The following is a 22,220-nucleotide window of genomic DNA, read 5'->3' as shown; positions in this document are numbered from 1 at the left end:
AGCCTCAAAAAGCCTGGCTGTATTGCGTTTAATGATTCCTGACTTTCACAAGTCCTTTCAACACCATCTCCAAGATCATCCTTTTGATGCCAGTGCCTTGGAGTGAATAAAGCAATAATTCCAAATAATTTCTTGACCAGCTGCCTCCTTAATCCTGACATGCCCCATCACTTGTGATTCCACTGCAACAAACACAGTCGAGGCCATACTATCTAACTATGTAAATATTCGATGCTTCAAAGATCTGCGTGCCAGTCTTGCTGGTTGGTAATGTCAAGCAGCACTGCAAATGCTCAGCAAATTTGTTGTGCCAAACATACTAACGTAAACTAGCAAGGTTGCACAATCTGAAATGTCTGTACTTTTCATTTAGTTTTATTGCGAACTCCTGTGCTAACTTTAAACAAGAAATAAACTGTAATTCTAAATCATCTCGGACCGTGCAAACCATGTCTAATGCTGCAGGGAGTATTAATCTCTGCAACAGCGTGGGGCATTTTCTCTTCAGTTACATCATAAGCTGCCACTTTAAAGGCTAATTGTGCTTTTCATTCGATGGTAAATTTTTGCTAAGTACTTAAGCTGACGCCATTAATTTCTACCACCTGACTCCCATGTCCTGAATTGGGACTGCAGTTGGTTTCCATAGAGGCTGTTGTTCAGGGACTGCAGTGGTTCAAGAAGGCAGCTTGCCATCTTCTCAAGGGCAACAAGGGATGAGCAATAACTGCTGGCCCAGCCCAGCCAGTGACACACGCACCCCGTAAGTTAATAAAACAAGAAGTTTGCCATTAGACCAATCTGAATCCGCATGCTAAAAATACCCACTTGACGGTGAAATGTGGCAAATATAAACAGAATCAAAGAAAAAGAGAGATCCTATAAAGTGGCCAAAAGCACCGGGAAATCAGAAGATTGGGAAGGCTACAAAAACAAACAGAGGTTAACAAAGAGACAAATAAGGAAGGAGAGGATCAAATATGAAGGCAGGCTAGCCAGTAATATAAGAAATGATAGTAAAAGTTTCTTTCAATACATAAGAAACAAACGTCAGGCCAAAGTAGACATTGGGCCAATTCAAACTGATTCTGGAAGGCTAGTGATGGGAGATGAGGAAATGGCTGGAGAACTTAATAAGTACTTTGCGTCTGTCTTCACAGTGGAAGACGTTAGTAATATCCCAAAAATTATAAAGGGTCAGGGGGCTGAGTTGAGTATGGTTGCCATTACAAAAGAGATGGTGCTAAAAAAGCTAAAAGGTCTTAAAATTGACAAATCTCCTGGCCCCGATGGGCTACATCCTAGAGTTCTGAGGGAGGTGGCTGAAGAAATAGCGGAAGCGTTGGTTGAGATCTTTCAAAAATCACTGGAGTCAGGGAAAGTCCCGGACGATTGGAAGATCGCTGTTGTAACCCCCTTGTTCAAGAAAGGATCAAGACAAAAGATGGAAAATTATAGGCCAATTAGCCTAACCTCGGTTGTTGGTAAAATTCTAGAATCGATCGTTAAGGATGAGATTTCTAATTTCTTGGAAGAGCAGGGTCGGATTAGAACAAGTCAACATGGATTTAGTAAGGGGAGGTCGTGCCTGACGAACCTGTTAGAATTCTTTGAGGAGGTGACAAGTAGGTTAGACCAGGGAAACCCAGTGGATGTGGTCTATCTGGATTTCCAAAAGGCCTTTGATAAGGTGCCACACAGGAGGCTGCTGAGTAAGGTGAGGGCCCATGGTGTTCGAGGTGAGCTACTGGCATGGGTTGAGGATTGGCTGTCTGACAGAAGGCAGAGAGTTGGGATAAAAGGTTCTTTTTCGGAATGGCAGCCGGTGACCAGCGGTGTCCCACAGGGTTCAGTGTTGGGGCCGCAGCTGTTCACCATATATATTAATGATCTGGATGAAGGGACTGGGGGCATTCTAGCGAAGTTTGCTGATGATACGAAGTTAGGTGGTCAGGCAGGTAGTGCTGAGGAAGTGGGGAGGCTGCAGAAGGATCTAGACAGTTTGGGAGAGTGGTGCAGGAAATGGCTGATGCATTTCAACGTGAGAAAATGTGAGGTCTTGCACTTTGGAAAAAAGAATCCAAGCATAGACTACTTTCTAAACGGTGAGAAAATTCATAATGCCAAAGTACAAAGGGATCTGGGAGTGCTAGTCGAGGATTCCCTAAAGGTAAACATGCAGGTTGAATCCGTGATTAAGAAAGCGAATGCTATGTTGTCATTTATCTCAAGAGGGTTGGAATATAAAAGCAGCGATGTGCTACTGAGCCTTTATAAGGCTCTGGTTAGGCCCCATTTGGAGTACTGTGTCCAGTTTTGGGCCCCACATCTCAGGAAGGACATACTGGCACTGGAGCGTGTCCAGCGGAGATTCACACGGATGATCCCTGGAATGGCGGGTCTAGCATATGAGGAACGGCTGGCGTTCCTGGGATTGTATTCATTGGAGTTCAGAAGGTTAAGGGGAGATCTAATAGAAACTTACAAGATAATACATGGCTTAGAAAGGATGGACGCAAAGAAACTGTTTCCGTTAGGCGAGGAGTCGAGGACCCGTGGGCACAGCCTTAGAATTAGAGGGGGTAAATTCAAAACAGAAATGCGGAGACATTTCTTCAGCCAGAGAGTGGTGGGCCTGTGGAATTCATTGCCGCAGAGTGCAGTGGAGGCCGGGACGCTAAATGGCTTCAAGGCAGAGATAGATAAATTCTTGATGTCGCGAGGAATTAAGGGCTATGGGGAGAATGCTGGGAGGTGGAGTTGAAATGCCCATCAGCCATGATTGAATGGCAGAGTGGACTCGATGGGCCGAATGGCCTTACTTCCACTCCTATGTCTTATGGTCTTATGGTCTAAGCACAACTTCAACTAATGGGTAGTGTTTATCCTTAATGACTAAATGTGAAAAGATTCAGTCCACTGGGTGACGTGCAGAATCTGCACAAACTTGGTTTAATGATTGGTTTGATGATGTTAAAAACAATTAATATGTGCCATGCATGTTGGATGAAACACTCCATGATTCATATCTTGGATCAGATATTCCCCACTGAATTGATAATGTCTCGGGATGTATTTTCCTCCCATCAGCACCTGGTAACACCAAGATTTAGTTCTGAATTCAGGAAGACTGGAACACTGAACCATAATGTTATGGGCTGGGTACTGCGGTCATTGGTGTGTGTGTGACAGTTGTGTTCAGTTAAATGAGAAATGCAAGTTTCTATTTGAAATTGGATTAATTTTTAGTCTTGCCACAGACCTTTGAGAGTCCACATCAGAAAATCAGACACAAGCCAGTAGGAAATGTAAAGCTGTATGCGTGGAGTATATGTTTATAATATCTAGTCTTAAAAACTTAAGTTTTGGGATTTTTTTAATTTAAAAAAAGCACAATAGATTTCAGTGAAATATAAGCATATCCATTTTGCTCTATTGAAGAATGAAGTTTTTCTTGTTTGCAGTGATGCCTTTGATTTTGAATATGGTTTGATCATTCTCCGGATTAGCCAAGGACTTGACATCACCCACATACTTCAGATTCAAGGTAGGATAATGCAGCAGCTACAGTAAAGTACAAATGCTGGAAATCTGAAATATATATGGAAACTGCTTGGAAACATTTGGTTTCCACAGCATCTGTGGAGGGAATGAATAAGTTAAATGTTTCAGTTGTAACCCTTCCCCAGAACTGACCACCAAGCTGTAGGATCAAATATTAAATAAAGATTCCCTTTTCCAAGAAACTCTTTTAATTCATAGAAATGTGAGTAAATACAATACCGGGGCAGATTTTGACTTTGTGCAACAGTGTGACTAATTTGAAGAGATGTAAAATGGATTGACAGTTTACTGAGAGTCATGGAGTCATACAACACAGAAAAGGCATTTTGGCCCATTGAGTCTGCACCGCTCAAAAAACAACCGTAACTATTCAATCCCATTTTCCAGCACTTGGCCCATAGACTTCTAAATTGGATAACAAAGATGTTCTTAAAAATTGGGATAAATTATTGAGTTACCTTCCAGAGGAAAAACAAACTGACCTGAGCGTTATTAATATCACATGGGCAAGTTTGTGGAAATAAGTTGGGAAGTACTAAAATGGTTATACATGATGTAGATGTGGGAAATGCTGTTCCAATTAAACAACATCCATAACCCTTTAAAATTGGCACAGATTCAAACCAAAATTGAAAGTATGCTTAAAAGTGGCATAATTGAATTGGGTTGCAGCCAATGGAGCTCACCCATGGTGATGGTACTGAAACCGGACGGTACCCAACAATTGCGTGTGGACTATAGAACGGTTAATGCAGTTAAAAGAACAGACTCTTATCCTATCCCATGGTTGAAGGACTTCATTGAGAAGGTGGGACAATCAGCTTTTACCTCCAAACTGGATTTACTTAAAGGTTACTGGCAGGTCCCTTTATCCGAAAGGGCGAAGGAGATTTCAACTTTTAACTAACAAAGTCATTTCAGGATTACCGAATTGTGCGGTAAACATAGACGATCTGGTGATTTTTAGTCCGTCATGGAAAGAACATTTGAAGCATGTGATGGAGTTATTCGATCAACTTCAGCACGAGGTTTGGTGGTAAACCTAGCCAAAAGTGAGTTCGGAAAAGCCCAAGGCACGTTCCTTGAAATACAATTGGACATGGACAAATGGTCCCATGGGATGTGAAAACAAAAGTTATTGAGAAGTTTCCAATACCCTCTACACAAAGGGAAATAATGGAAATTTCTTGGCATGAGTGATTTTTACCGTAAATTTGTGCCAATTTTTAGCAGCGCTGTTGCTCCACTAAGGGACTTGCTGAAGAAGCATAGCAAAATTCAGTGGACAGCAAAGTGTCAACAGGCATTTGAAGGCCTGAAGGCTATGTTAACCAATGCTCCTGTGTTGGAGAATTACAAGAGGCTTTGTGATCGTATTGATCGAACGTACCTGACCTTAAAGAAGGATACAGATGCCATAGAGAAATGGATGGATTGTGCAGAGACCTCCTTGTCCAAGGAGACTGTCAATCAAGAGGGAGTCCAGTCGCAGGAAGACAAAGAATTGAAATGGACTAACTTATTGAAAATGTTTGCCTATTTCGTTTTTGTTTAAAAACAATGTATGTTTATTGTCAATTGTTATTAATGGGAAAGTGAAAAGTTGAAAAACGAAACCATCTTTGAAGTTGATGGTTTATTTTTTGTTCTTGGGGGGGGGGGGGGGGGGGGAGAGAAGAGAGAGAATGTCACGGAAGTGTCCCTTTAAGAAATGTTTTTGTCTTATCACATGGCTTCAGTGATGTCATTGTGTGGGTGGAGCTGGGCTGTGGCTCTGGGTTTTACTTTTGCTTTGCGTTTGGACTGGTTTGCACTGCACAGGTTGAAAGAAGTGTCTCTCTATCTTAATTTTAAAAGCTGTTTCCAGACTGCTTGGTAACTTAAAAGAGATAATTGTTTCTGGAAGGAATTTAAATCTGCTGTTTGAAAGGGGGAACAGAGTATCAATAACAAGTCTTATGCCAGTGAGAATGCAGTGTGCTGGGCCATACCTTTGAAAAGGGGTTTCTGGTTTTAATTGGATTTTGTTATTGAATTGGAACAATTAAGGGGACTTCATTAAGGATTATACATAGATTACTGTAGCTGTGTTTGGTCTTTGTGTTTGTAATTGATGAAAGTTCTTGCTGTGTGTGTTTATACAAATGTTAACTAAGTTCTTAGAATAAAGCCGGGGGAGTTTTGATTAAAAGCGCTTAAGAAGTCTGTTGAATAACACCAGAAAGGCAGGCTCTTGCGCTCATCGTAGCCAAAATCAATAAACAGTTATAGGTCAGGTAAATTCCTGAATATACTTTGGAGTTTTCTAAACCCTGGCCCATAACAGTCCCCATGATGCACATCAGAGGGTGAGGAAGCCTGATGCTTTCTGTGTCCTGTAGCTCTTGATAGCCTTGTCCTCTGGAGGGCCTGGAGCCAAAGGGCCCCAGCCACCGTTCCAGTGTCACGTGTTGCCGTGCCACCCTGTTCTGCCCACTTCCCTTGAGATGCGTCGTGCCAGGAGGGGGGATTCAGAAGGACTGCAGACTGCCTGAGTCTCCTTGGTGGAAGGAACAAGATGGGCTCCAGCGCTTCCTCCTTGAGGACGTCTGTGGGGAACTGTGTGACTCCATGTGACAGAGGGGCAGCTGGAGTGAACTCCAGAACCCAGGGTCATCTGGCACTTCCAGTCCTGGAGACCCCACATTGTCCACACCAAGGTGTTGGAGCCCTCAGCGATAATCCTCTGTGACAGGACCACCCTCTAGTACTGTGGTAATGTCCATCTGCGAATGGGATATGTCGAGGCCCACAGCCATGGTCATCAGAGCCTGAGCCATACCTTGGATCCACCACTCAAGGCTTGGGTTTTGTGCTCCAGTTTTTCCACTGCCGTCGTCACCCTTGCAGTGTGGCCTGAGTGCCACGCAGTGCCAGCACCATCTCCTGCTCCGGAAACCTTTGGGACTCCTCCAATTGGCCTTGCAGTCACTTGAATGTTGCTACCACTCCCTCCTGAATCCCACGGCAGTCGCCTATTCTCTGCATTAGCTTTGGGAGAACCTTGCCCAGAGACTCTGCATCTGGCTGAGACCCAGCTGAGTCCTTGGATCCAGCAGACCTCCAAATTCTGTCTCCCTTGGATGTGCCTGCCTCCACCTGATGCACATCAGCAGCTGTGTGGTTCTCACCACATAGTGACCCAGGCCTGACTGCTAATCACACACACCGAGGTGAAGATGATAGCTGTGAGACTTTGCCGGTGTCCCGGTCTCTTTGGGGGGGGGGAGGAGGGAGGAGAAGAGGAGGTAGCTACTCGGATGGCCCGGCATCATCAAATGGTGATCCTGCAAGACAGTGGTCATGGGTTCAGTGAATACTAGGGAGTCCTGAGGAGCAAGCTTGGTGGTTGGATGTTGGGAGTTGCGACACAGCAGCCAGTGGATTTGGTGATGGGAGGTTTGGAAATTGATGCGTGACAGGTGGGATTGATGTCAGGAGGAGAGAGGTGGTAATGTAACCCTTGCAGCTCGCAGGAGGTTGTTCATCTTCCAACATTGACCGGCAGTCCTCCTGGTCATGCCGCATGCAGTCACTGCAGCTGCCACTGCCTCCCAGGTGGCATTGCTCACCATGCTGCAGTTCTCTTACCCGTTCGGGGGTACAGGGTGCACTGCCTCTCATCCAGTGTTGAGAAGCCTGACCAGTGAAAGTAATTACATGAGGGCATATTGGGGACGGCACAGTGGCTAGCACTGCTGCCTCACAATGCCAGGGACCTGGGTTCAATTCTGGCCTTGGGTCGCTGTGTGTGTGTGGAGTTTGCACGTTCTCCCTGTGCCTGTGTGGGTTTCCTCGGGGTGCTCCTGTTTCCCCCCCTCAGTCCGAAGATGTACAGGTTAGGTGGATTGGCCATGATCAAGGTTACGGGGATAGGGTGAAGGAGTGGGCCAATATACAGTGCTCATTTGGAGGGTGGTGCAGACTTGAGGGGCCGAATGGCCTCCTGCACTGGGGATTCTACGATGAATTGAAGCATAAAGGGGCAGGTGAGCGGATTTATTTCATAGAGGTGTTTGAATATGAAACGCATTAGCATAAACAAATAATAATAAGTCAATCAGGCATTTATAGAGACTTTGTCAAACATTTGAAAGAAAAATTATTAGTGAATACAGGGAAGCTCTTGAGATGGGTCTAACAATACAAGAAAAAAAAAAGGGGGAACAATAGGTCTGCAGTTTATTGCAGCAGTCTGCCCCAAATTGGGCAAGATATTGGGAAAAATCGGGCAACAAGGCCTATCGCCTAATTTTTCCTTTTTGTTTTTATGTCCTAGGATAATGGCCAGTTGTGCTGCACGACCCACCGGGTTTGGGGCCCAATCGTGCGCTCTGCCTCGCCACACCATAGTTCCCAACGATTACTCCATGAAAAGTGTCACTAGGCCCCAGATAGTAGCAACATTGGCCCCAAATGTAAATTGAAGGATGGGTTACCTCATTCCCCTTTGATCCCTTACCTGCTGAAAGCCTGTGGACTTAACTAAAGCTTTCAGTGGAAGATTTGGGTTCAATTTCGGCCTACACCCTGGCCTCCTATCAAGTGAGGTATGTTGCCTTGTTTGGATCACTAAAGTTTGGCATCGTGAGTCCCTGTAATTAATCAGAACAGGCAATTAATTCACCACAAAAGGGATGGACACACACACACACACACACACACACACACACACACACACACAAAAAAAAACGTGTAATTTAGTTGCTCTTACTTGCAGTACAAACTCTATGCACCATTACAAAATAAGCTTGACAGCCAAAGACATTAAGCTCAATGCCAGATACAGCCAGGCACAGCTGGCTCCAACATGGTTCTTATATGGCTTCTAATATTGCCATTTCTTCAGTATACCAGGCTTCCCTGCGAGTTATAAATGCAACTGTGTGAACTATTAAGTACATTGGCCAATATTTTGTGTAGCGCCTGGCAAAAAAACAGCAAGAGTGACCAAACTAGTTTACTGGATCATTAATAAAATCTCGGGTAATAACTTTACACAATTTTCTGTCTGCAATAAGAAGAATTTTCTGTGCTGGTGAAGAATTAAACCTCCAGGTGTTGTTCAACTTTATATTAATTTTACTTGAATGTGTATCAATCGACAAAAATGAATGCAACGGTTTAAATGTCTCAAGAAGTGTTTGGTGCTTTGGCTAAACAGATTGCCCAAAAGCTTCTGAACTTGTGTCTAAATTGTGCAAACAGCCATTTTCATTTTTTCATAGAATTGCAGAGAAAGGAGCAAGAAAAATTAGCATTGGAAGCTGCTAAAAGAGACGAACAAGAGGATGGAAAGCGAGGAATCCGTTCACTGAAATTCTTGAACAAAGCTGTCAAATATAGTAGTAATACACTAGCTGTGAATGCTCAGAAAGGTAAAACATATTTGTGCACATTAAAGGTAACAGCTCCACATTGACATCTGGGCCTTCAACTGCACTGGGGATTACCCAATCTCCCAACATAACTTCAATGAGAGACGATTTGAATCCATTGGGAAATGGCTGAAAACTGATCTTTGCATCATTTGGTCCTGGAGTTCCATGAGATGTAAAGTTCAGAAGCTTGTTTTTAAAATCTAGTGATAAACTATTGACATTTTGTACTAGTGCACATGTTGAATGAAACCGAGCATAGTCATCGGATCAGGTTATAGGGCTGGATATAATTCAACTAAGGTGTGCAATGCAATTCTTGCCATTGACCTTGAATTAAGTGTCCATTTACTTCAAGGAACACGGGCAGAATTTCAACTGGAAGATCCCGCATTGGTCCCAGTACACCAATCGATCAAATGCAATTTGCTTCAACCCTTTGAACTCTCTAGCTTTGTGTTGGCTTCTTGCAAATGTTTGGGAATTGCTGGTGAATATGCCGCCAGGATTAACTCGTAGGTCCTTAGGATGGCAGACATGATCTGTTCATAATTCATGGACACACCAGTAGAAAGCATGGCGCAGACTTCTTGAGCTCTCCCTGACAACTGCCCTTGAATTAAAAATTTCCAGATAGGGTGGCCATTTTAGCTGTCCTGCTACTTTCTCAAAAGTGTCAGAAATGTTTCCTTAGAATGAGCAAATGAATCTAGCATACTTGACCTCAGAGTGGTTCTTGGTTAGGGCGATAGGAATTATTGCTGGGTAAAGAAATTTTTCCTCTCAGCTTCCAGCTGTCTGGCCTGTCTCTCCCTTTTAAGCTCCATTTACAATTTTCCGAACTGGAATTCTCTTTCCCCTGTCCTCTTTCTTCGATCGCTCTCTCTCTCTCCCTCTCTCTCTCTCCCTTTTCTAAAATTCGAACTGCATTCTGAGTTTCTCCAGCTTCAAATTGGAGGGGAGGGGACTCACCAGGTTAAGCTCATCAAACTATTCTGTCAGATATGTTAGATCCAAATGTTCTACCATCAGCTGGATCAGTTCACTACTCTTTCCTTTACTGGGCAACTTTTAACTGTGGCATACCTTAGCACAGAGCAGCTGAGAGCTGTAGATAGGGAGGTAATGTTTTCCCATTCTGATCTCCTCCCACATCTGGGCGTCTAAAGTTTTCATTTTCTTGTGTTTGAGGAAAGGAATTGCTGTAGTAATGCACTGTATTTTAAATTTGTTCCAGCACCGAGTTTTTTCTTTGACTTCCAATTGGCATTCTCCATATTCAATTCGGCTTGTGTCCTAAATTTTTTCAAATGGGTTATCCCAGAATTGAGCTCCCAATTTCTGTTATGGACAGGAGAGGGGTTATTTTAAATGGTGCTAATTTCTCTTCTCACCGTCTGTTGTAAACAAAGGTGTTTTTGATCTGCTTCCCTTTTAAAAGCAGTGACATATTTCCCAATGTTTTGGTCTGTCGATTTCCTATTAATAAGTCCGCCACAAACTGGAGAGAGGATTAACTCAAAGGATTAGTTTATTTGCACGCAACATGGAAAGGAGGGCCGCAATGTGGGTGCCATTGCATTTGAATAGTGAATAGAGGGATAGAGAGAACGTTTAACAGTACAGAGACCACAAAGAAAATAAATATTGTTTCATGTGGGTTCCAGAATCCAGAATCAAAGTTCAGTCAGGCATTCCTTCAGTGGTTGGGGAGCTGAAAGCCGACGCTGTATAATTCACTTTTCCAGTTGTGCTGATTCACATGATGAGATGGACATGCAGAGTTTAATCAGTCTTGAGGCAATGGGACATAATTTCCAGCAGAAGCAGTGTAGATGGGGCCAGGTGTTCCACCTCGGCAGAGCTCCTTGTCTGTGAGGCTGCTGGTCAGATGATGGAGAGGGGAGACAGCTCTTCAGCTCAGCAAGGCAATTTTTAAAAATCATTTACGGAATGTGGGAGTCGCTGGCTAGGTCAGCATTCATTGCCCTTCCCTAGACGAACATGTTTACAAGCCAGAGGCCTATGTTACTTTACCCCCAACCTCTCCACCCAGTCTCCAACAAAGGATGTGTGTCCATCTTTGGAATTAGCTGGGTTACGAAGACTGCTCAATGTCAAAGCCATTATGAATTGGAAGGGAAATTGTTTTGGAACAATTGGAAGCCTTTTGTTTTAGCAGACCATCCGTCTTAAGGCCAGCCTGGGTTATTAGATGCAGTTGTCCTTTGTATAGCTCTCTTTGAAGTTGGGCTCAGTCCACAGGTGGCTTCTTTTGTTCAGGAGTTGCAGACACACTAGGTTCACCCATTTTAAGGATCTTGTTCAGTTTAAAATTTTCAAACATTGCAATATATATATATATTTTGTGAAAATATACAGGTGGGGGTCTTGGCCTCTCAAAATTATTAAAAAACAAAATATGACGCAGAGAAGGATTTTTTTTTAAAAAAATGCTCCTCTTGGCATGGGGAGGGGGGAATTGTCTCTTTTATGATCCCAGTTGATGTTATAACTAGACAGAAATATTCCAGAATGGAACCCTGGCTTAAAAGACATGACCATGATACTCCGCCTCGCCGTGCCACATTCCTGTTTTACCCCGCCGGCGAGATGCTCCGTTACACCGGCTAGTTAATGGGGTTTCCCATTGTGGGGCAGCCCACGCCGTCGGGGGGGCTGCCGGCAAAACGGAGCATCCCACCGGCAGAAAACCCAGCCCCATAACTTTTACCTTTTCTAAATAAAACATGGAGGAGCAGAGTCTACTAAACATGAAAGATGAGATTTTAATTCAATTACTCCTTTACTCTCTCCCCTTAGCTTAACAAATACACACCGATTTGAAGATTAACATAGATTACAATGGTCTCATTAACACCCAGTGCCGTGGTCCAATACATTCTCCACTCTGAAACCCAAGTGAATGTGGGTGTCTCTTCGCAATCCCCCCCACCCCCCAGTTAATTGTCATGCGAGAGATTCTGAACTCCAATCCCACAACATCCTTCAAATCTTCTCTCAATCATGCTTTCCATTTGTGGTTGGCATTCCAAAATCTTGGGGGCCAGTTTAGCTCAGTTGGCTAGACAGCTGGTTCATGATGCAGAGCAATGCCAGCAACGTGGGTTAAATCTCCACCAGTCAGCTCTACCCCTCAAAGGGGAAAGCAGCCTATGGTGATCTGGGACCTGCCGACTTTACCCAAAGCCTCTAATGTGGAGTCAGTTGCCTCGGTACTCTGACCTGTGGCATTATGAAAGGAGCCTATTGGTGGGTGGCAGGGCATTCTCTAAATAGGCGATAGGTCTCATTCCAATTCAAATCAGGACTCTTAATGATATACTTGCATTGCATTGTAGAGCCATAAGGAGCAGGATATTTTAGAGGCCATTGACCAACTAACTGCAGCGAGAATCCATTTGCTTTTGCAGCACATCTGTCAAGTTGTTTTTTTAAAAGTCACAAAATTGCAGCAGCCTCCAACTTGGGACCAGTTAAGGTGCTCCACCTGACAGCATGCCAAAACTCAGTCGACATAATCAATGAGGTTGCCTTCAAAAATCAATGTTCATCATGGAGACGTGCTTTTATGATGCCGAACAATTGAATGGTTGAAACATACTCCAGTGCATGTTGACTCTGCTTCAGCTTTTTAGCTTGGATCTAGAGTTCCCCAACATCACAAGACTTAGGGAAGCGAGAAAGATTTAGTTCTGAAGCAACTTTTGTTTTTTAAAAAAAAAGGTATAGAAAACAGATCACAGCAAGGTAAAAAGTGATAATAGGACAAAAGATTAAAACATACGGCACATACGGAACATCACAAACCTCGATATATTGAGGGCACTAACATATAAGTGACCCAAGTCTCTGAGATTTGGGATGGTGTTATGGTTGGGATAGATGGGTGCCCTAGTGCACTTTTGATGTATCGGAACTATCATTAAAGACTTTGTAAAAACTCAGTAACCCAAACTACTGTCAGATTGCAGCACTTCCTTGGCAGCTAATTATTTTGGCTGCACAAATATAATTCTCTTTTATTTTCAGACTTTAAAATCAGCGCCGTTCATGCTGCAGGTTTCAATCAACACCTACTGGAAGCTAGTACTCAGTTCCAAAAAAATCAGGGGAAAGGCACAATAGATGTGTGGTGGCTGTTTGATGATGGAGGTATGAAGCCTATTATTTTCCAAAAATGTCTAATTTTAATGCCTGTGAATGTAACATTCTGAGGTGTTCATTAGATTTGCAAATTGATAATGTAAGCTTTCGGATTAATGTATGGCCCCAGGATGACTCGAAGCATTTTGCAATGAAGTACTTTTAAAGTGCAGTCGCCGTTTGCACTCAGCAACCTTCCACAAATTTAAATGAAATAAATTACCAGATCATCTGGTGGTTAAGGGAGAAATATTGGCCAGAATACTGGGAAAATTTCCCTCCTCTCCTCAAATCGTGCCATGGGATCCAAGGATAGGTGCCCTGTGACGCTTTTAGGAAAGCCCCGCTGAATTAAGTGCCAATCTTGCAGTTGATAAGCCAGTGTTGGGCCGTTCCCAACCGATTGGAGGCTGGCAGCAGTCTGTACTTGGCAGTGCTGGCTGCTGCCGGTACCACACTCACCTGAGGCTTCAGACTGAAGCAAGACTCCAGCACAGGTGATTGATTGTGGTGGGAGGGGTTTGAGGAGGGAGGTGATTTTTTGGCAGTCCCTCCTTTCTCGATGACGGGTCTCGAACAGAGTGCCTCCTCTCCTCCCTCCCCAGGTTTGCAAGCAAAAATGCCAGGGGTTTACCCTGCTCACCACATGGCGTTTCCCCTGCCTGCCAATCAGTGGTTGGATAATTGCTGACTTAAGGACTTCAGTTGTTGCCCGGGCCTTCCCTAATCAGGGTGGAGACGGGAAAGTGGCGGAGTCGCTATCCGCCATTCTCCCACCTGATTAAATCTCTCTTTCCCACTACCTAATGTGCCACATGGAAGGGAATTGAATTCTGTCCAGTGATTGAGCTTTGATTCAGTGCTCGTACTCTTGCCTCAGTTGGGTACTATTTTCAAACTGAGATTTCTAGTTGGATGATTAAAATATTTCGATATATAAAGGTTAAAAGAGTTCCTGTTCTTTTTTGGTATTGGCAATATCTATTGGGTCCCATGTGTAATTCTAAAGTTAGCTATGGAATCTAAAACTATTTCAGTCTTTCTTTATTCAATCAATACAAGTTTTCTTTTCATAATGTTGCTTTAAAATTCTACTTGTCAATTATTAACCCAATATCATCACTTCAATAGGTTTGACGATTCTCATTCCCTATCTGTTAACTACACGAAAAAAATGGTGTGGCTGTAAATTGCGTATCTTTATTGGAGGGAAACTGGACAGTATTGATGAGGAGAAGCGAGCGTAAGTTTTTAAGAAAAAGATCTCTTACACATTTAAATAATTTGGATATTATTAACGCCATTGATTAGATATTTGCACTCTTGGCTTTTTGGGAAATTTTGCAAACCTAATTTTGTGATGTGAATGTTTGTGAATATTGGTTAAAGTACAAAACTTAGCTGAAATGTTTTAACGTATTGAAAAACGCCTGTTTTTTGAAGAGCAAAAGGCAGAAATTCACTACTAAAACCACTGAACTTCCCAACAACAGATGCAGAGTGTCCTTCAAGGTGATGTGTTCACCCAAATGTACACATGTATATTATAAAGATGCATTTGAATGCGCACATTGACACTAAAGGGACTCTTTAGTATTTCCCTTTGCATCAAATTTGAAGTAAGGTAGAATCATAGAGGACAAAAGAAAGTCATTCAGTTCATGCCTGTGCCAACTCTTTGAAAGAGCTGTCCAATTAGTCATTTCTGGTCTTGCCCCATTACCTTGAATTTTTATCTTTTAGCAATTACCTAAATCTGTAGCCTGTGGTTACTAACCCTCCTGCCAGTTGCTATAGTTTCTCCTTGTTTACTCTAAAAGCCCTTCATAATTTGGAACATTTCTGCCAAATCTCTCCTTGACCTTCCCTGTACTTTGGAGAACAATCCCAGCTTCTCTGATATTTTCGTATGACTAAACGTGTCCCCGACCCTCCATTGTCCCTAATTTGTCACTGCTTGTCAGACATTCTGTACTTGATCAGCAAATATTTCCCCAACTGAATATTGGGAAGACTGAAACCATTGTCTGTCACTGAGAATGCAGTTCCTGACCACTGACTCCTTCCCCCTCCCTGGAAGCTGAACCAGATAATTTGCAACCTTGCTATTTGACCCCAAGGTGGACTTGCACCCGTTTGTGGTCAGTGCACCTAATGATGCCTTCTTTACTAAACTGGCATTCAGAAAAAACAGGTCCGTGTAGCCTAACCGGCTGTCTTTGTGGGGACCATTTAGCTGAGTTGGATGGACAGCTGGTTCATGATGCAGTGCAGTGCCAACAGCGCAGGTTCTAGTCCCATATCGGCTGAAGTTATTAATAAAGGCTCCGCCTTCTCAACCTTGACCCTCGCCTGAGATGTGGTGACCCTCTGGTTAAGTCACCACCAGTCATCTCTTCCGCCTCACAGGGGAAAGCAGCCTATGGTCATCTGGGACTATGGCGACCATTGGAACACACCACTGACAAAGTGCAATTCTAACAGGTTTCACCTGCTTACTGGTACAAAACTATTTCTCGGCTCCTCCGTCTTTGCCGTGCCCCTCCTCTTTATTGCCTCTAACCCAAACAAATCTCAAGAGAGTGGTTTTGCAATTCCACCGCCAAACCTCTACAGTAAGCCCTGCCTTATTATGGCTGCTTTCTTTGTGACCATGACACTGTTCCTCCGCTTCTTACACCAAGGCACTAGCTGGAAGTGTTTGGTTACAAGAGATGTGGCAGACATGTCTCACTTTCTATGAGAAATTACATGAATGAGTACCCGAATGGCTTGACTTGGTAACTTTGGAAACCAGGAAGGTTTAAATATTAGAACATAGAACATAGAACAGTACAGCACAGAACAGGCCCTTTGGCCCTCGATGTTGTGCCGAGCAATGATCACCCTACTCAAACCCACGTATCCACCCTATACCCGTAACCTAACAACCCCCCCTTAACCTTACTTTTTAGGACACTACGGGCAATTTAGCATGGCCAATCCACCTAACCCGCACACCTTTGGACTGTGGGAGGAAACCGGAGCACCCGGAGGAAACCCACGCACACACGGGGAGGACATGCAGACTCCGCACAGACAGTGACCCAGCCGGGAATCGAACCTGGGACCCTGGAGCTGTGAAGCATTTATGCTAGCCACCATGCTACCGTGCTGCCCCAAAAATATTGATCCATGTCCTGTGCTGAACAAGCTTACCTCAGCAGTTGGAGTAATATAATTAGCCCTGGCCTAAGAGAGGAGAAATCTGCCAAGGTGTCTGCTTCAAAACTCTAGTTACTCCTGTTAGAAGTGATTTATTGATTAAGGAACCAGCTTGGTTGTGCTGTGTGCCAGAATCAATAAGCCTCCTGATATTTACTATCGATGGACAGGTGAATAATAAGCACTAGTGTGGTACAATAATGAAATGAAATAGAGTTTCTACAAGAAATCAAAGCGCTGAGGAGAAAAGGAAATTAATGAGGAAAATCTGCTGGTGCATGTTGTCTGCACATGCATCTGTATTTATCCCTTTCATAGGCAAATGTTAATTATCTTTACGGTATGACATTGCCGGAGGTCTTTTGCTTAACAATGGTGAGCTGTAGAAAATGAGCAAGTCAACATTGTGTGTTATTTGAGATTTCACTTTTGTTTGGATCATCTTTAACGTTTCAGGAGAAAGGGAGCTGTGATTTTATTTTGGCTTCAAATGTAAAACGGAAGATGGTTGAAGGTCAAGCTTCAAATTAGCTACAACTTTCTTCAATCGGTTAGGTCTTGATCTAACTTCAACTACTAATAATGTCTCAAAGGCCAGCATATCAAGTCATGTGGCATTTACCAACAAACAATGTGAACAAGCTAAGAAAGCTATGTGTATGCAATCAAAATAATATCCACACAGTAATTAACATGCAGTTGTCTATTGCTCAGGCAATATTTGTTGCTGCGTTTCCAGCATGAAGAATATACACTCTCACGGATCAACCTGCATACAAATTATATAAAATCACAAACCCCTGCTCTAACTTTGAAAGACGAGCTTTGGTTATCCAAAAGAAGCTGCCACTGCCAATGCAGAGAATACCGGTTTGCATTACAAATATAGAATGGAAATAATCTATTAATAAATCACCAACGTTTCAAAAACCCTCTGACTGTTCAGCATTTCTGGAAAACCAAATCTGACCATTGGGAACTTTCTTTTTAGATTCTAGTTTGAAAACCTGTGGTCAAACAGAAGAATGCATAAAACTTTAAAAGCAGCTAGCACTTTGATTTGGAAGACTGTTTCTAGCCATTTTACGTGTAGAAAGATATCCTTAATGGGAGGGTACCCTTGTTGATGAAATGCTAGGTCAAAGAGATATATTTTGAGAGACTTTTAAGGAAGGCATCAAAGGCTGTTAGAACAAAAGCAAAGGGAGAATCAGGCGGAGGACAAAAAGGGACAAGACTATTGATAAGAGATGAGATAATTCCCTGAAATGTTTTAAATTTAATCCACTGTAGTTCTTGATGATGAAGCTGATGGTCAAGTGGAACCTAGTTTAGGACAGGATGCAAATAGAATCCCTACAGTGCAGAAGGAGGCCATTCAGAGGCACCGACTCTCTGAAAGAGCACCCTAACTAGGGTCAGGCCCCCACCTTATCTCAGTAACCACACTTAACCATTTGGATATTAAGGGGCAAATTCAGCCTTCGGCCCATCGGGTCTGCACTGACCCCCTTTAATCCCATCTAACCTGCACATTTTTGGACTGTGGGAAGAAGCTGGAGCACTGGGAGGAAACCCACACAGTCACTGGGAGAATGTGCAAACTCCACACACAGTCACCCAAGGGCCAGAATTGAACCTGAATTCCTGGCACTGCGAGGCAGCAGTGCCAGCCACCGTGCCACTTAGCGGAAACAAGAGCACAATTGAAGTGCTCCAGTTTAGAAATGATAAAAGTATGGATAGGATTTTGGTGGTAGTGTGATTTTAAACTAGGGGATTTAAACTTGGCACTATTGTGACAATATTGCACAGTTTAAAGTAAGTATCCTAATAGTGGATAGACCATAGGATGACTTAGTTTCAGGCAGTCTGGCTGCATGGAGATAATGGAGGTCAAGGGAAATGTAGTGAAGAGGTACAACTGGGAAACCACATGGAAGCTAACCTGTGTTTAAGGATTAATCGAAGGGATGAAGAATGGTTCCCCGGGGACTCGGTGGTACTTGCTTAAAAGTTGTAGAAGTCATTGCTGGAAATGTGTTCATTGCATTGCAAGAAAGGAACCATACAAAGGCAGTCTCACTGAGATAAACCATGGGGGAAGGATGACTCTGATTGGCAATGTCTGGTGCTGCAGAGAAGTCAGGGAACAATGATGCATCTGGGTTGCAGTGACAGCAGATATCAGCAGTGACTTGTAGTAGTTGGTGCTCTGGGCAAACGGAAGCGATTCAAACAGGGGGGCAGTAAGTGAGCACACATCCAGGAGGCAACCACACGTTTAGACATTGGACTGCAGTTAGAGGGAGCAGATCATTTTTGATGGGGTTTTTGATTGTGACTTTGAAACACCAAGGGATAGTATGTGGATGGAGTGAGTAACTGGCAATATCGGTGCAAGGAACATAACGGGTTGTTGAATCATGAGGGAACCGGGAGGAATAGAAATAAAATTAAAGGAGCTGTAAGATTGAATATTTATTACACATGCACATGCATTTTTATGGGCTCTCGGCAGTTTGACCAGTATCAGCTTGGGATCTAGGGTCAGAATTTTATTACCTCCTCCCCCCCCCATAACATTTCAAAAGAGAGGGTGAAGTGTTGGTACTCTGCTGCCTTCCTGCCTCTGCCCTGATTGGGCTGCCTTCCTGCCTCTGCCCTGATTGGGCTGCCTTCCTGCCTCTGCCCTGATTGGGCTGCCTTCCTGCCTCTGCCCTGATTGGGCTGCCTTCCTGCCTCTGCCCTGATTGGGCTGCCTTCCTGCCTCTGCCCTGATTGGGCTGCCTTCCTGCCTCTGCCCTGATTGGGCTGCCTTCCTGCCTCTGCCCTGATTGGGCTGCCTTCCTGTCTCTGCCCTGATTGGGCTGCCTTCCTGCCTCTGCCCTGATTGGGCTGCCTTCCTGCCTCTGCCCTGATTGGGCTGCCTTCCTGCCTCTGCCCTGATTGGGCTGCCTTCCTGCCTCTGCCCTGATTGGGCTGCCTTCCTGCCTCTGCCCTGATTGGGCTGCCTTCCTGCCTCTGCCCTGATTGGGCTGCTTTGCCAACTGATGGTCAGTCGAGACCCTTAAGTTAAAAATTAACGTCCACTTAAGGGCCTCATCCAACTGCCATTGGAAGGGTCTCCACACAGGGAGCCCAAAAAGCAAACCCAATTGGTGGGGACAGCTTGGCAATGGTGTCTTTTGTTAAAAATATTCAGTACCTGGTTGAGAGACCCCAGCATTGAGAAGGAGGGATACTGGCTGAAAGCCACTCTCCCTGCCCTTGCTTCCAACCCCCTCCCCCACTTGTGACCACAGCCAACCCACAGCCTCCTGTCCTGTCCTTACTCACCGTTGGCTTGGTGTCTATTGATCCTCGGCCTCTGAGTGCATTACCCGTCTTAGACTCCAAAAAGGAGACCAGAATCGGTTATTGAATTCTGTCCATATAATTTATTAAAGATTGTAAAACAGCCAGGACAGGTCCATCTTAACCTCCACGTAAGTGTCAGACAGAACACATCATCTCTGCTTACAGACGCAAGGCCACAAGTTAGATAGTTTTTAGACAGTCCTGTCACTCCTCTTTGCTCTGTAGCCCAGCCCTTCCCTAACGAGTTATATTCATTCAAGACCCTCAAGATCTCCATGGTGACGCTATTATCCTTAATATCTGAGGAGTCGCTGTGACCTTTCCAATTGGCTTCTAATTCCTTTTCTCCAATAACGGCTAATGCCAGCAGCTTGGATTCTTGTGAAAACAAAGAGTTAGTCTCTCTCTCTCTCTCTCATCACCTATCTGGCCATGAGGCCCCAACTAACTACTTATTGTGAACCTAGAAGCTGCCCTGAACCATTTTACTTTTAATACAAAGGATAATATGGTCACCACTCCTAATTCACAGAATATTTTGTATTACCTAGTGTATTAGATTGTAATACGAATTATAGAACATAGAACAGTACAACACAGCACAGGCCCTTCGGCCCTCGCTGTTTAGAATTATACTTGAGGTAATACAAAGTGTGTCCTTGATTACCATTTATAAAGGTTATACAGAATGAATTCTGAACATAAACGCATGGCATTAATCATAGTTTATAATGTGACCTTCTATAACACTCCCTACATATGTTTTAGTTAATACATAGGTGTCAAATAATAATGATAGCTAAAACTTGTCATTACAAGTTAACCATATGCTGTTACAGAGTCGAAAGTAATTACTTCTTTGTAACACTTCTAAGACAGATCATTGTTTAAGCACCTGTGTTTCGACTCCAGGTCTCTGATAGCACAGTCCTCCACTAATTAGTTTCTGCTGATAGCAAAAGTGGGTCAGTCCAGTTGCCTTGCTGAATTAACACTCCTGTGATAAGTGTCTGTCCTTAGATTGCCTAGTCTCAGGCCTTGAATCAGTGGGTATCATAACCAGCCTTTTGGTTTAATGAAAGCCTCAATCAGTTAAGTCATCTGGATAACACTTATCCTGCAAAGGCTACAGGTTCTCTTATCTCCAGCGGAGGCCCCTGCCTGTTACCTCTTTAAGTTTTCTCCACCAGCCAACCAGACAGATGTTGCTGAGGCAAACGTTAATGAAGTTTCTGTCAGCAAGCCACAAGTTATTTCTGAAGGCCAATAGAACAACACCTGTTTAATGAGCAGGAACCAGCGTCATTTGGCTCTGAGCTACTCCTGGGAGTGAGCAGAGCAGATGAGGGGCCAACCTCCTGAGGTTATGTCTGGTTTGTATGTTTTGTCCAAAATGAGGTTCAGCTGAATTAACAGATGGTCTGTTCTGACCAACACAAAATGGAAGAATAATCCAAAATGGAGGAAACCCCAACTTCCGAATCCCTCATTGGCAGCTGCCACTGCCCCTTGTGTCCTTAATCCTGGGGAATGCCTGCCATTGGTCACTTAACTGCCACCAGCTGGTAGCAGCTCTGTCTCAAACATTGTCTTCGTGTTGTGCAGGAAATGTCCTTAATTGCAGCAACTTGAGCTCTGGGTTTCGGAACTTGGGCAGCAGTTGCATTTGAGAGGTTGAAGGGTTCGTGGATAGCAGTTATAGAAGTGGTCAACCCGCAGTTTAATATTATGTAGGGAGGGAGGGAATGGGTGGCCACCAGACAGTCAAAAAGGAACAGACAGGTAGCATAGGGGATCCCATGTATGCATCCCACACTCCAACCAGTATTCAGTATGCATACCGATTAGACTGATGGTTCATCTGGGGAGTGCAATCAGAGCCAGGTTCATGGCATCATGGGTATATGAATTATGGTAGAATGATGGGGTGTAGATTAATTTGTTCTTAATCTAGGACAAAAATTCGGCACAATATTGTGGGCTGTATTTTTCTATGTTCTATTAGTCCGCCGTAGATGTGTAATCCAGGAATGAGGCATGGCTCTGGGGTGATGCACTTTGTCATGTATTTACCAGTTTACAGGGTAGGTAGTCAGAAACTACAGTTATGTTTTCAATGTTTGTGTTAGTACAGCAAAATCCATATGTGTAATCTGCTATAAATGAACACTCCTGCGCCAATTTGCAAAATCAAACTTGCATTTTAATACTCACTGATGTTATTCGTTCTTAATGTGCACATGGACTCCATTTCCACAATTCCTCAGTTAACACTGGTAGCACAAGTGGCTAGCACTGTGGCTTCACAGCACCAGGGTCCCAGGTTTGATTCCCCGCTGGGTCACTGTCTGTGTGGATTCTGCACGTTCTCCCCGTGTGTGCGTGGGTTTCTTCCGGGTGCTTCGGTTTCCTCCCACAGTCCAAAGACATGCAGGTTAGGTGGATTGGCTATGCTAAATTGCCCTTAGTATCCAAGAAGGTTAGATGGGGTTATTGGGGGGCAGCATT

At 43.8% G+C, this 22,220-nt stretch overlaps 1 protein-coding gene across 3 annotated transcripts in view; it reads left to right on the top strand.

Moving 5' to 3' along the window:
• Positions 1-22,220, top strand: part of slc12a1 (solute carrier family 12 member 1) — a 106,820-nt gene that overhangs the window by 78,741 nt on the left and 5,859 nt on the right. For all 3 annotated transcript variants that reach the window (XM_038784360.1, XM_038784359.1, XM_038784361.1), the window contains 4 exons: positions 3,465-3,547; positions 8,832-8,981; positions 13,035-13,157; positions 14,280-14,391. In XM_038784360.1, coding sequence (XP_038640288.1) covers positions 3,465-3,547; positions 8,832-8,981; positions 13,035-13,157; positions 14,280-14,391 — 468 coding nt within the window. The remainder of the gene's footprint in view (positions 1-3,464; positions 3,548-8,831; positions 8,982-13,034; positions 13,158-14,279; positions 14,392-22,220) is intronic.

The sequence above is a fragment of the Scyliorhinus canicula genome, chromosome 24 (assembly GCF_902713615.1).
Source record: "Scyliorhinus canicula chromosome 24, sScyCan1.1, whole genome shotgun sequence".
NCBI classification, from domain to species: domain Eukaryota; kingdom Metazoa; phylum Chordata; class Chondrichthyes; order Carcharhiniformes; family Scyliorhinidae; genus Scyliorhinus; species Scyliorhinus canicula.
The sequence above is the reverse complement of the archived record's forward strand: the minus strand, read 5'-3'. Positions and strand labels throughout refer to the sequence as shown.